At 39.8% G+C, this 15,927-nt stretch overlaps 1 protein-coding gene across 5 annotated transcripts in view; it reads right to left on the bottom strand.

The window, feature by feature from the left end:
* The window catches only part of LOC311021631 (partitioning defective 3 homolog B-like), a 188,462-nt gene that overhangs the window by 139,072 nt on the left and 33,463 nt on the right, over positions 1–15,927 (bottom strand). For all 5 annotated transcript variants that reach the window (XM_084022292.1, XM_084022294.1, XM_084022293.1 and 2 more), the window contains exons 3-4: positions 11,850–12,003; positions 5,458–5,552 (exon numbers count right to left, since the gene is read on the bottom strand). In XM_084022292.1, coding sequence (XP_083878418.1) covers positions 5,458–5,552; positions 11,850–12,003 — 249 coding nt within the window. The remainder of the gene's footprint in view (positions 1–5,457; positions 5,553–11,849; positions 12,004–15,927) is intronic.

Below are 15,927 nucleotides of genomic sequence, written 5' to 3'. Positions count from 1 at the left end.
TCATTATGGCTGTTATTTGAATGAATGAGACATTTTTTCTTTTATTTTCAACATTACCAATGGCCAATAATTGGGTTATTAAAGGTGCACATTTTTAAATCATTATTGAAGCTTCAAAATAAATTGGAGAAAGAAAATAAGAATATGTTTCAAGTCACCAGCTGTCAGCCAATCATGGCTTTCAGACATGAATTTATCTGCTCCATGAAAATGAAAAATACCTCAAACAGCCTTCCGCTTAATAAAGGACAAAGACAAATTTTTCGAGGACCACTGCTGGTAAAAAAAATTAATACATTAGTCTGCCGACCTTGGACAGCTCAATCGATACTTGTGACCATTAGTGGCCCTCCAAAAACTAGATAGAGAAGCACAATTTACATTTTAACTCAATGATGGATAATCCTACCTTGAATAACTATGCTCATAATAAATGGACCACAAGCATTTTGTATTCTCGGCCCAATCTAATGATTGCTAAAAGGGAATAAAAAAGAGTGAACTATTAGTTATATTACTAATTACTGAATAACCAATCAAGCTAAGTGTTCTCCGAAATGCTCCCAGAGTGAGTACGATAAATTAATAGTAATGCATGCTGGCAAGATTGTGCATACGTGTTTGTTATGTCTGTGTGTGTGTGTGTGTGTGTGTGTGTGTGTGTGTGCCTGACAGTGATAAACCAAAGGTAATCCATCTTGAAATATCTCTTTGTGGATGTGTTGTATTGATGTGTTTTGATAAATACAATGTCAGAGGGCCAGTGGTCTGAACGGGGAAATAATTAAAAAAAAGAACCATTATTCTATTAAACAAATTAAGTTAATTTGTTTTGAACAACAGTGGATAGAACTCCTAACTTCTGTACAAAACTAATTTCTTCGAAGGCCTAACACCTGAAAATGTGACATTTATTCATTGTTTTGTTGTTGGAAAAAAAGGTGTTGATTAAATGATGATCTTATCATTAGCACAGCATTTACTTCCGAGCATCATTAGTGTGACTTGTCTTTGCCCTGTAATGGTACTGCATTGTTTACTAGCTGTCAGATACATGAATATAAGGAACTGACAATATATATGTAGACAAACACACGTGCCCGCACACTCAGGTGTATAAGTAGGTGCTGTACGGTCTCATTATCCCCAGTAGTATTCTGGGTAAGGACAAATACTCCCACGCTGATTAACACATTGTAATTAACCTGCAATCCAGTGTGTGTGTGTGTTTTCACATGCTTGTGTGTGTATTGTAAGCGTGAGAGACCGTGAGAGGCAAAGACGGTGTTTTTGTGGTTACAGTCCTCATTTGTGCGTGGCATTTAGAACGGAAGAGCTGCACCAGTAAATCTTTCTGGATTGAAATGAAATAAAGTGAAGGGACAAAGAGTAGGAGAAGAGACCGAGAGAAAAGAAAGACGGAGAATTACTGCAAGAAGAGTACTTTCTTCCCCTCATCACTCTCACCAAAAGGCCAAGTGACAATTTGAACAATTACCCGGAGCCATTACCTCCATCTGAACCGGCTGGTTGAGAGGAGACAGACCTATGAGCAAGTGACTGAGTGTCCTTGTGTGTGTGACTGAAAGAGTGAGGGACAGCGATGGGACAAAATAAGGACTGAAAGTGACTGAGAAAAGTATGTATGACAAAGAGGAGTGATAAATAGTAGTGTATCATCCTAGTCTGTCCAAAATGTCATCATTTCATCATTTTATTAGTTCAGAAATGTATGTGAAATTGTCATAATTAACTAATTAATTCTTGAGTTACGGGCAAACATGTGTTTTGTGATGTCACAGTGACCTTTGACCACCAAAATCCAATCAGTCCATTCTTTAGTACAAGTGGATACCTGTGCCAAATTTGAAGAAATGTGCTCAAGATATTCCTGAGATATCACAAGAACGGGATAAACATGTGAAGACGGTGACCTTGACCTTTGACCTTCAAAATCGACTAAGTTCATCATTGAGTCCAGGCTGACATTTGCGCAAAATCTGATGGAATTCACACGAGGTGTTCCTGAGATATTGTGTTCACAAGAACAAGCAGAAAAGATAACACCTCTGTCTCCGGGTGTCGCCGGCACAGAGACATCATATAACATATCTGTAAAAAAAAACTGTTGCCTTTCTGGATATAATATAATCACTCAATGTCACTATTAACATGACAGCTGAATGATGCGCAATATGAATCTCTAAACACGTATCGGTCTAATTCTATGGAAATAACAACGTAAAACTACATAGATTTCTCTGCTCTCGTTTGGTTGATGAGCCTACATTTATAAAATTGCTCCAAGATAAAAATGACTCACAAGTGGCTGAGGATATTGATGTTAGTTAAACAAGGGGAAATTACTATCGGATGCTTTCCTTTTAGTGAAAAACAATAAAAGCCCTTCACTTCTCTACCATGATAGTCAGTCGTGATGATGATATTTACGATTATCCCGATAATGGATTTCACCACGATCAACTTATTGTGAAAATCCAATATGGTCCCAAATTGGGACTATATTGGATTTTCTCGATCAGGGTTGAGGTCACATATATGCATGCAGGAGCACCAACATAGACACACACAGTCTGGACAGGCCTACTGTGTAATTGACACCCACTACTATTTCATATTGACAGCCACTGGAGTGACAGCGTGGAGTGAAGACAGAGCAGATCTAAGGAGTGGAAGGTGAGCTCAGAACAACATGATCCACATTCCTAAACCTTGGATTACACTTCACTGGGTGAATAAGAGATATTATTGTTGGCAGTTTAGTGACAAGTGTAAATCACATCAGAATACATGGGTCGTTTTTATGCTCAGCGAATGGAGTTGGGTTAAATCTATTAGATCAAATAGTGAACAATCACTTTGTGGCAAATATACCTGATGTCTAGTCACAAACTTTTTAATTCACTAATGTAATTATTAAGTCAATAGTGGACTTCTCACATGTTCTTCCTCAAAAACAGCATTATCTAATACTAGTACTACTTGTTCAGCCTCAGTAAGGTTAAGACTGAGAGAGTGGTCACCTCTGAGAAACAATCACACTCCCCAAAATAACTGTACTTTGTAAACAAGTTGCCCTGTGGGGGGGAAAAGGGATGTTTGTCCAGAGAGGAATCTCAAGGGAAGAGGGCTCTGTACTCAAGAGTCCAATCAGACATGGAGTCCCTTTAGCCAAAGACCATGAGGGATTTAGAAGGGATTCTAAACAGGGACCTTCACACTGCAACCAAGAAACCAAACACATAAGAATACATATACAAAACATCAACTCAGAGATGGGAGGTAGGGAGGGAGTACAAGAAGAAAAACCTTTGGGGGTGATAATTATGTAATACACCAATCACCTACATCCTATTCAATATTAAAGTAGAAACTCAGAATAAGGAATAGAAAGAAAAATGAATACATGGATAGAGGGATGTTATGGCAAAGGGCAGAAACAGAGCAGATATGGAGTGAAGTCAGTAGCAGAGGGAATAGGAGAGGGGAGGGGAGGGGAAAGATATATCTTCAGGGGAGAGCGAAAGGCTTATGTGGCGGAAGGACCAAAATTATTAATCTTGACGCAGTTTGAAGAAAGATGTTGAAAATGTGAAAAAAAGGAGACATGAACAGCAGTAACTAAGGAGGGGGAGGAAGCAGATGAGAAAGGGTTTGGCCTCTGCCCTTTTGAGAAAGGGAGAGAAAGGATGAAAAGAGGAAAAAGAACGGAGAGTCATCTGTCTTTGTTAGAAGAGTTTGATGTGACAAAGCATGTCCTGATTTGAAAGAACATGAAGACACCACATGCACCCCTCACCCCCGACCTTTAAACACATATATCCACTTCACTCAGAAACACATGTCAGAATTCCACAGTAAATGGAGGAAAGTTACTTCTTACCTGTTATATAAGTAGTTGTATCCATATTGAATTCATTTTTAAGTGATTGACTACATCACATTATGTTACATGTGTATGCTGTAGGTATAATTTATTTATAATAAGAGAAAGCCACACCTACATGTTGTTCAATGAACGCCTGCTATATGTGGAATTATTATAAATGGTAATCTGAATAACATATCCCCATTAATGATAAATACGTACAATATATGTGCAGCGTATGTGAGCCTTCCTCGATTAAGATCACTGCCCGACACAAATTGAAATTTCTTAAATTAATTTTGGTAAGGTTGGACATTGGGAGGATTTCTTTTTTTCTCTCATTAGCCTTTATTGATATTTAGGGAGACATCTGGTCATTCCAAGGGGACATACATTTGTTGGTAGTAAAACATTAAGTAAAAAGGATTAGATCAACAATTTGCCATGCTCTGACAGTGGCGTCCCGGGAAAACCACTGGATGAAAGGCCATGGGGTCATTAAAAAGTGTTTACCCCCTTGGGAGTATTAATGTGCTTTCAGGGCATTCTGCCTATTAGATTACGATAGCACAGTCCACCAGGATCCATCACACTAAATCAATATCTTGCAAAAGCTGATGAACCTATTAGAGCACAATGGAAAAGCTGACCATAAGATGTGATGAAATTAAGTTCACACAAATCAATTTGCCTTTTACACTTCTTAAAAAGGATTCTCTAATTCATGTTAATGAAAAGACAATATGTCCCTGCAAACCTGCCTGCAGCATCACAAGACACGCCCCCTCTCCTGGAACCCACATGGAAAAAGGAAAAGAGGCAGACCAAGAAACACCTGGCGCCAGGACCTGGAGGCAGACTTGAAAAGGTCTGGCCAGACATGGGGTCAGGAGGCCTGGAGAGTTTTTGTAAGTGACCTATGCCCAAAGCGGGGCTCTAGGCAGTGATGATGATATTAAACCCTAACCCTAACCCCGTGGTGTTCCTTCTGCACTGCTAAGCAACTAGAATATGCTCTTGTTGTCAGTCGAGGAAAGTTTATGGGATGTCCAGCATAAGGGTTTCCTCTCTGGGGAGAATGAATGTGCTCAGTAAATTTCATCGCCTGTTCAAAACTAAAGATGGGAAGAAGTGTACAACTTGTAACCAGATGCCATAAAAAATGATCCACCATGAGGCATGTTGGGAAATGATGTACCTTTTTCTATAAGTATAAGTATGTTCATCGATAGAATAACCACTTGATCCTCTGACCTTTATCATATGATGTTCTTGAGTTCATTCAATCAAGCAGTTTCTTAATCTGAAGACAAATACTGCAGCTTTTATCAGCCATTTTCCATAATTTATTATTTTAGAATCGACATAGCACTGATTATTATATATTTTGGATATCACAGACATCATGATGGTATGCGTGTTTTCGTGGTTCCATGATGCTCTGAGTAATGCATTTGTGTCCTCACATGAGGAGGAACATTTACATGCATTCATTTGCACATTTCCTCTATGTAGGTCTAGTGTGTACAATGTGCATATGATGTGTAACAAGGCTCTGAGGGTCTTACCATCCCGCCGACGTCCTCACTGAGTAAGGGTTGGGTCTCGGCCGGCTGAGGGCTGAGGGCAGAGTCACTACTGCTTCTCACCAACAGGGGGGTGTCTGCAGAAAACACAAGGACACAAACACATCTCATGAATTCAAGTAGCTTGGAGTGTGTTTTTTTCCATTGAGGCCTACTCTACACCTGAAGATCAATGGCAAGGCGATAATGTGTACTCTTCCTATATTTATCTCTAACTATACATCTTTACATCTGGGAAAAGCTGAAGAAAATGTTTTAACCAGAAGCAGAGATGTGTGTGTTTATAAAGTATGGCTGTACACATTATTATTATATTTAAAGCAGATGTTGTACAGCCTGTAAAACAACGTCGTTTACTGCTTTCTTTGTTTATAGGAGCAGTCTACAGGAGGAAGTTGATGACACCACAAAACACTAATTCAACAGAAGTTTTAGTTGCAGAGTGCATGACTTGAGGCAATATTGATGACCTCCGATTTCAAGGTCGGCTCAAGCTCCGATTTTTAAATCTGCAGTATCTTTCAGGATTACAGATATGAAATATTGGTGAGGATAGAGAAAGTCTGCATCTGCACTACTTCAGAATATACAGCTAGTCTCTGATTCACGCACAAGATTACATTAGATCTATCACACACACACTCACACACGAATGCACACACACACACACACACTTACCTTAAATTGCTATGCTATTTTAATGGAGTCATAGTTCAGCAACATTCATGTCTAATAATAATCTTTTAGATGACAAGATACGGACCCTAAGCTAGTCATGCCACACTACAGAGAGTAGTTGTTGTGTGTTGTCTTTGCAAATGTCAAAGCATGATGAGGAAGCAAAAGGAGAGATGAATATCGTTATGCTCTTATGTTGACAAAATTAATTTACGCTCTGTCACTGCAATGTGCCTGTGACTTTATTCCAAGTTAAAGTGTGATGACAAAAAAAACAAACTAGAATATCCCAGCATCCAGTGTGAAAAAATCAAATAGGCAGCTTCTGTGACACCACAGTGTTTATCATAAAAATGGATTAAAGACATGGAAGCTACAGAACATAGAGCATGAGAGTCTGAGAGCATGTAAACAAGAGGCAGATGTGTATCTGTTGGGGCAGCTGCAGGTTTTTAATAGGGAAGATTTGAATAGCTACACTTTCTTCAAAAAACTTAATCTAGTTCTAATCAAATACTTTTTATTAGATGTTTTCTGACTGAGAGCTAACTCAAACTTTCTGAGTTTCCACAACGTTATGTGTAAATGTCAGTGAGGACATACCACGGCAGAATGTGCTTTGTCGAACAGATGCCACAACATGGTGCATTGCCATCTCCATGGAAACTGACATACATGTACCATTTTAGCTTGTTAAAAACAAAGAAATAAAAAGCTATACAGTGATATTAGTGGTGGGCGGCAGACAGTTAGTGGAAAGTCACATATAGAAACAACTAGTTTCAACTACAAGAAACATTAACTCAAGGAAACCTCTGAGTTTCATTATTCCTTCTTTTAATCATCTGCCAGCACAGCCTGAGACATTTATGTTTGCATGTCCATATCTGTTGATTGCATTTGCTGTGGCAGTGTCACAGAAAGCTCACTCCGGAAGGTTGTTTTGGGAAATGTGTTCATTAGGACTGTTAGCAGCAGTGGAAAGCGTGTGAGAAGTTAATGTATGATCCCTTCCTTTAATATCCCATCAGTGAACACACTGGTGTCCATGCGTCCAAATAGCCAATAAGTGTCTGATTTGCAGATCTCCGTATGCAAGTAACTAACATATGATAGTGTCTCCCTCTCCACATCTCATCAGCCCACTGCATAAAATCATCATTTAACAGAAGCTGATGGATGAAGCGCACCACACTATTGCCTGTGCTTCTGCTGGAGCTTGAAGAAATTGTGAAATGGGAGGAAAAGTCAACACTGCAGAAAGCTATCCAAATAAATAAATAAACATGTATTACTGGAGGTATTATTATGATGTGTGTCTTGCACTACCAATCCTCAAATGTACCACACCCATTCACGGGGCCCCTCAATCCATATACATTAAGAACGCTGGCATGTTAGCCCCCATAGCTCCACTGGGAATACAATGAGAAAGGTGGTGGTGAGGGTGGAGGGAACCTCTGACGGAGTAGACTACTCAGAACACATGTCAAATGATATTTGTAGGGTCATATATTGATTGTCACAAAATGGACCCTTGGTGCTCTTAAGACTGGCTGGAGGTATGGATTACATCAAACCCCTAATCAATTCATCATTTCAAAGAAAGGCAATGAAAGACGGATACATGGATAGACGACAAAGGACAAAAGAAATTGAAAGACGTAGGAAAAGGACAAAGACATAACGAATAACAAAGATCATCAGTGAGATAAAAAAGAAAAGATGCACGAGGTGCAATGAAAATAAGGATTAAAGAACAAAAACAAACTGTTAAGACCAAAATTGTCGAAGCCTTTAAGTAAAATGTAATTCTATTACATTTTGTTTCGCTCTGACACCTCGCCGGTTTGAGACTGAAGCAGACCTGTCAAGACTTGAAACCTTATATGATGTGGTGAAAAATGTTATACTGTGTGAGGGTACGGTATATGCAGTCTATATCCAGTGGCACATTAAGATAGATGACAATGGCCACCTAGGGACAAATAGTGATGCTATTATGTCCATATGCCTGGAAGCCTTGAAAGATCAAATATCTTCTCCCGGATTGGTAAAATGCAGTGTCAGTTTTAGATCGCCTGGTAATCCCCAGTACACGCTTCTACTGCAGTAATAATACACAATATATGGAGCTACAATATATATGACATATTATTGTATAGCAGCATGCTATGAGACTGGATAGCTTAAATGTTGTCTTTTCCTGGCTTCATAGGCTGCATTACAGGTCAATTACACATATTTTTCAGTTCAATGATCAAAAAGTTACAACATACTAAAAAAGAAAGACTAGAAAAAAATCTCCTGAAAACAATTCAAGAAAATATTATCCAATTGTTGAGGTAAAGGCGGAAACAACAGCTGATAATAATAACATTAACGATGGCTTCGTTCTTGTCAACTGGAACACTAAGTCATGACAGTGTGACAATGAACCAGTATGACCCTGAAACTGGAGCAGCTAAATGGAATTCAGCCATCCTTCATATTACTTTTTTACGCCTAAGCTTTTCATACTCCGAAATGTAAAAAAATGTGCTGTGTGAAAAAACATTTCAAAATCATGCAGCTCTACTACTGTATGTACAGTATTGGACACTAAACATATCTACATCCCTTTTCATTCCACTCAAAATTCCAACCATAATAACGATTATGACAGCTACACAAGTCAGTAAGCGAGCCACTTGAGAAAAAAAAAAAACATCATTCATTCAGCACTTTCACTAAAAGCACTAAAATACCTATTTTTCTATCTCCGAGTCCAAGTGTGATACATCATGTGAACTTGTAGTCAACAGTGATGGAAACAAGTTAGGAGAGACACAAAGAAAGAGTGAGAAGTAGAAAAAAAGACACAGAGACAAAGACTTGTAGAGACGGTGAGAGAGGCACAAGTGGTTTGAGTCAAACATAAGACAGTGATAGAGGCCTAAGTGTGACCTTCTCACACTGACAGTGATAGTCTCCAGAGCTGCGTTACCTCTAATCTACCATGACAGTCACACATTACTACTAATCTCTGCTGACAGGCAACCCTACTGAAACAGACTAAACTTCCTGTCTAAACGGTGTCTGGATCATACAGCTACGGCCCCTTCACTCAGGGATGTCATACAAGCTGAAAAGTCAATTATGTCAAAACCAGTAGTATAGATGCCAAGATACACGATGCTTGATGTAATATACACGGTATGTGAAATTAGACAGATTGCGAGGGGTCAGAGGGACGCAGGAATATTACCGGAATAATCTACTGTACAAAATGGTGCTACGGTTTCCATTCAGAGTCCTTGAGCTCAATAAACAACATGCCATCCTTCAAGCGGACTTAAAAAAACGACACCAGTGGAAAGTAATGAAACTTGCTGATAGAATCCAACAATAGATGGATGAGATTCATCACACTTCATTTAGCGCATTAATGGCATTTTGAAAACAACCTTGACAGATTATTTTTAAATGTCAAGCGTCATCTGGATGGATGGCATAGAGTCTAAGGACTGTGCAACCAAGCAGATATAGAGTCATAACTAAGTGGGATCCCTAACTGGCTGACAGCAGGAGGCAACTGGAAGTAATGCAAAGGTTTTTTCGGTGAACTGTGTGTACACCATCCATCACCCGTACGGTTTGTTATGTTAAGGCAAAATTACATTTGGACAAGTTACTGTGACAGGCCTAAGCCCTCTCGCACTCACATCTACAGTACCTCTACTGAACTGGCACTTGCCTTGACATAAGACAGAAAGGGATGAAGGAAGGGAGACAAAGAGGAAGCAGGAAAGAGGGGAAGAAAGAAAGAGAGGGAGACAGAGAGAAAGACAGGTCATTCAGATAAATCTATTCCACGATACAGTAAGCAGACACAGACATCAGAGTTGGTTCTGCAACCTGACATTACACATACACTTCCTGTCCTTTCTTTCCTCTGCTCTGATTCTCTTTCATCCCCATCTCTTACTGCATCTCAGAGACCGCGCTGCCAACATTCCAGCTGTCCTCATCTTGTTTTCATCAGTATGCAGAAGAACATTGCATGCTGACCTTTATCTGCAGTGTAATTCAAAGTTAACATTGTTTCTATTGTCTATAAAACGTGTCTCTCTCAGCCCTGAAACTACATGTAGGGATATATTGTACCCAAAGAGTCAATATGCAATGTTAACAATGGATCTTTATTATTTCTTTCTTTATTTTATGTTTCAATTTTGATTGTTCATTTTAGCCATCTACTGTCTATTATCTTCTTTTCTCCTCGTCTCCCACCCCCTCTTCCATCTCAGCACTAACAGCTTTGTGTCAAGAGTAGGGGTGACCCCGAATAGTCGACTTTTCGATCTAAGGAGCCTGATTCGACTGCCAATCGTATAGTCGAATCGTTGGCAAAACACAGGATCAGGCGCGGACTGGAGATTTCCTGAACGGCCAGTCCATCCAGACTGATCTGGGCAGTTACAATCATGGACGTATTAAAACAGGTGAAGGTACGGCCCTCAGCTGCAACACTTGTTGGCCTGGCTTTCGCATCCGCAGACATTGTTAAATGGAGCTCTGGCCCAGCAGTCAGACTGGGTCAGTTTAATACTGTCAATTTAGAGGGGGGATGCGATCGGCCCCTCCTAACTTGGACTGCTCCACTTTTTGCTCAATCTGATTGGCTCAGCCTGACCCTCAACCGGGTCAATTACTTCCGTCTGAAGTTACACAGACACGCACGACCCGCTGCCCCCCTGGAGCTCCTGGAGAGCGACTTTTACTGAGCTTTTTCAGTCAAAGAGCACAAAAAAAGTCAAGAGTCAAGAGGATACAATCTTGGTAGGTTTTTTTTATGTCAGCAGAGTGTTTTAATTTGATGGTGATTTATAGCTGGCATTTGTAATTTTTCTGTAAAACTCTTAGCCGGGATCCATCCATCCAAAATTGTGTTTTAGGACTTGACTACTGCCAACGTGGCCTTGCAGTCAACTTCCACTCAAATTTCAGGCCCATTGAACCTGTTTCTTGTTCAACATCAACTGCGACATTGACCCATTTCGGCACTGACCTACAGGTTACAGAAGTTTCCTGGAGGACTTTGTTATTCCTTCTTCTTCTTCTTTGAAAAAGTAATTTCACCATGTGTCAGTAAACCTTTGAATTATAAAGTCCCAGAAGGATGGTAGAGGTTCTGGCTTAACTATCCAGACTTCAATTAAATGGGCTTCATAAGGACAATAGTTTTGTCTCATTTTGTGATGTGATAAAAAATCCTGGAGCCTTATATATGTTATGATTGTTCTTCCAGAGAGCAGACATCTACTAGATTGTAACTTTGATTTATGTGGCTGTTATAATAAAGTTTTTATTTCACCTAGGATGAGGCAATTATCTTCCCGCATGTCAAATTTGTAAAACTGTGCAAATAACTTTCTCACAAATCTCCTATGAATGAACGTTAAGAACTAAAAGTGAAGCATATACAAAGTGTGTAGCAATGCTACCAAATGTTGACCATTCAAATTTGAAAATCTAGCTCTGAATTGTCAAACATCACTTCTAACATATGCCGATGTGAAAACAGAAAGATCTCCTTGAATTTAATTTGAAGGCCGTGGGCTTGTTTACCAAGAACACCAAGGTTGGAGTGTGTGTTTGTGTGTGTACAGTAAATAAATTAAAAATATACAGTAAATAAATGAGAAATGACTCACTGGACTTGAGGGCTGAGGAATTGACTTCAATCTCTCCCCCTGCGATTGGCTGGAAGACGGAGATCTCGGATTGGTAGAGGTCAGGACTTGGGGCTAGCCTTGCGTTCGCCACACCCCTCTGCTGGGCTTCCTGCTCCTCATACACAGCCATCAGCTAAAAAGAGGGGGGAAAACACACAAAATCAAGCTGGTTATTTGTTTTATTTATTCCATGCTTTTCATGGATTATGAAAACACTAGCCTTCGCCCAATGTCAGTTGGGATCGGCTCCAGCCCCCCGCAACCCTTAACAGGATAAACGGTTACGGGCGGACGGGCCGATGGATGAACCGTATTTGATAAGAGTGGTGGAAGCAGGAATTCTGTTCAAAGATTCTTATGTAACTCTCACTTGTTACCACCTACTCACTCTGTACTTACATTGAAAGAAAAGCCATTCCAACACACTTCATTTACTGCAATTAAATGCATTACACAGTACAATGCAAAGCCACATTTCCAGGCAACGAGAATGTGCACAGACAGGAGCTTAAAGGACAGCCTCGGAGAAAGTTTTTTCTCCGAGGCTGTCCTTTGCAGTTTTTTTTTTGTTTTTTTTGCTTTAAGAGGAAAAACTCTTAAGTTAAAAACTGCAATATACCAAGCTGGTTGCATTTCTTTAAATTAAGCAAGAAAAACGTCACACTATTGTGTTAAGAAAAATCACGTATTGGTTTTGTTTGTATACAGTTACCTTGTGGATGAGGACGCCATAGAGGACATCCAAGGAGCCCAGCATTCCTGCGACAGAGTGTGTATATCTACTGTGCGACAACTGACTCCATTCGTGTCTCCCCTCTGCGTGTGTGCGATTCCCTGCTAGCGCTAACTGTGTTATATAGTGGAATCCCTGTCTATTGAGTATTGCACTGAGTCTGCGTTTAACCTAACATAGCACCGAGCTTGTCAACACAGTGTTCTAGGGGCCTCCACGTTAAGCCTGAATAGACCTGTGAGTGTGTGCGTGTGTGTACGTGTGTGTATGTGTCTATAGCGGCCAAGAGTAAAGAAAGGGGACTTTGCCAGTAAAGCCAGAGGCTTCCTGCTACACTGGAACCCACAAGTGTGCAACATATTCTCTCTCGCTCAAACTGACGCGAGCATACACATGCATGCTACAAACACAGACACAAATCATATAAAAGAGTGCACCACAGTTGTGAATCAATGCACTGCGATTTGCTGGCCGGCTCTTCTGCATAAGAAAGCAAAACGCACGATGCCAACATTATGAAAATGTAATTCTAGAGCGCAAAGTGATGCCAACATTTTAGACTAAAAGCTTACGCAGGTGCTAGTGCAGAGAAGTCCAGCGACAGCATCTTTTTTTCAGGTCCATCCTGATGATTAAAGCAGATTTGCACTGGAAGTCTCTACTTTTTGATAAATTAGGAACCGGAAAAGCACCAGAAAAGCTCTTGCTCTCCATCGATCCATCTCTAGCTCTTTCTCAACCCCCCCCCCCCTAAATAAACAGTAGTTTTCTGTACACTTATATGATGCGTCATGCACCTGCACATGGCACATTTGTGTGAGAGTTAAAACACTTCTTCTTCTCAGAGGTTTTTCCTTGATCAGCTGTAGATTGGATTTGTATGTTGCTTTGGTCAAAAGCATGAAAGAAATGGAAATGTAAAACTCGATAATGATACTTATTTTCAATAATTCTAAGGGTATCAACATACTTACCATATATATGATTTCTTTCCAGCACAACCTCACCAGACAAGTATTGCACCTTCCTTATCCTCCCCCATCGATATCTCACTATTGTGCAAAACCAATGCCTCTGTCTCACACATACATGTCCTATCACGCTCCCCTTTTCCATCTAACACACATCTTCCCTCTTATTACAACCTCATCATCTTTTTGCCTTTCCTTCTAACTTGCTTGTTCTTTGTGGCCTTCTTCTATCCTCCTCATCTCCTACCCCGTTTCGTCTCAGCACTTATTCCTTTCGGTCACAAGTATAAACTTGCTTTTGGTATGTAAGCACGGAGCATTTCATTTGATAATGATTTTTATCGGGCATTTGTCACTCTTTAGTAAAGCTGCTTTAGTGGGAAGTATTGTCCAGCAGCTACTATAGGGATGACAGACAAGTCAAAGGAAGATGAAAATTTAATTTAAAAAATACCAGTATCAGTGAATGTGTCAATGAAAGAGTAAAACGAGGCTAATAGCTTCCAGATATACATAATCATAAACAGACACACAAACACACACACACACAGAGAAAGAGAGGCAGGAGAGATTCTTAAAAAAGAACATCTGAAAGAATGACAGGAAGAAAAAGAAAAATGGGCAGACAAATTGCACATTGCCTTGTTGAGTCTCTTAAAAAGCAGAGCTGGAAAGAAAGGAAGGACAGCCAGAAAATGACAGATTAGGACTTTGCCTCTGTTCTCTTCGACAGAGAGACTCAAAGACCTGCCAAACAAAATGACACTGCATCCTGAGCATGAGAGGGAGAGCGAGGTGAGAGAGACGGAAAGGTGAGACTGCACAGGCAGAGCCAAAAGCTCACAGAGAGAGAAAAGAGAGAAATGGCCATTGAGAATGTGACAGACAAGCTGAGGGAGAATTCATAATGATAATAATGAGGGGGACTGACAGATGCGCTGTACTGTAAAAATCTTTGTCAGAGAGTAAGAGCAAAAAGCAAACCTGAAGATTGTCGGAGAATGTCACCATGTCAAGTGTGAGTGCAATGATGTGTCCATTTTCAGCAAAAGAAAAAAAGTTAAATGTTGCCAATTCTGTTCCTCTTCCACCACAAACCCTTTTTCCTTAAAGATTAATGCTTTGTTATAACAAAGCCAGGTGTTTTTCATCCTTTACGTTATAAGTTAATTGTTACCATTAGCAATAAGTGTTGTTATAGGCATGTTTCAGCCATACTAATCTATGTAACATTTGACCTTCTCATCAGCAATCCTGTCAACAACCTCAACAGACTCACAGAGAAAGATACTAGTAAACAGATTCTTTTTTCACTTCCAACTTCCTGTCAAAACACATATTTTACTTTGATCATGTCGCTGACAGCCTCATGTAAAAACGCCTTTATCCATCTGCTTCAATATTTGAGCACAAAAATGCATCTGAAGGAGGAATAAGGCTTCATTTTATCTTCATTTGGGTTTTGGGAAGAGGTGCAAAAGAATGACTTTTTGTTGTGATTATGAGCTCTAGTAAAATAAAAATCCTCTCTCCTAGTCTTAGGGAGGTCAGATGTCAGGTTCAACCACAACTGGCAATGCTGTAGCCAGTTGAGTAAAGAGTGCCTAGCTTAAGGACACTTCAACATTATACATGGCAGCCTTGGGGTTAACAGCTTGTTAAGATGCTGTTGGAACAAAACAATTTACTGATAATGATGTGTTACTTTCCCTTTGGATTATTTATTATTTAAAATGGGATTTTATGTTAAAATAATTTTATAACTACAATGATCACCTCACGGTACTCAAGTCGAGTTGCACTTTGCTTACCTGTTCAAAATGGCATCACTTCATCATTTTCTCCTATTAAAACACATGTTTTGTGAAGTCACAGTGACCTTTGACCACCGAATTATAATGAGTTCATCCCTGAGTCCAAAAGGACGAAGAAATTCCCACCAGGTGTTCCCTCCATCACGTTCAAGTGAATAGGATGAATGAAATTAAATGAAAACATAATGCCTCCAGCCCATTGGAAATCGCAGGCACGGATGGATAAACCATACTACTACTAAGTGAAAAACCTGAAAAATATCCATGATCCCATCTGGGTTGTGAACTATACAATAATTAAGTTCAACTCTAATTAAAAGCACACATAAACCCAGGTGTTAAACACCAAAGTTAGCTAAAGATTTCCCCATAAAGTCGATTCTAAGCACTCTCTCCATCCCTTCTGTGCTTCCTCATATTTATCATTACTGTGTGGTCAATACAAGGTTCACACATGTTAGCTAGGACATGATGAGGCCAGTGGGAGATTATTTGGTACGTATTTGTGCGCATGTTGGACTACCTGACCTGATAGCTTG

Source organism: Eutrigla gurnardus, assembly GCF_963514095.1.
Source record: "Eutrigla gurnardus genome assembly, chromosome: 12".
NCBI classification, from domain to species: Eukaryota; Metazoa; Chordata; class Actinopteri; order Perciformes; family Triglidae; genus Eutrigla; species Eutrigla gurnardus.
The sequence above is the reverse complement of the archived record's forward strand: the minus strand, read 5'-3'. Positions and strand labels throughout refer to the sequence as shown.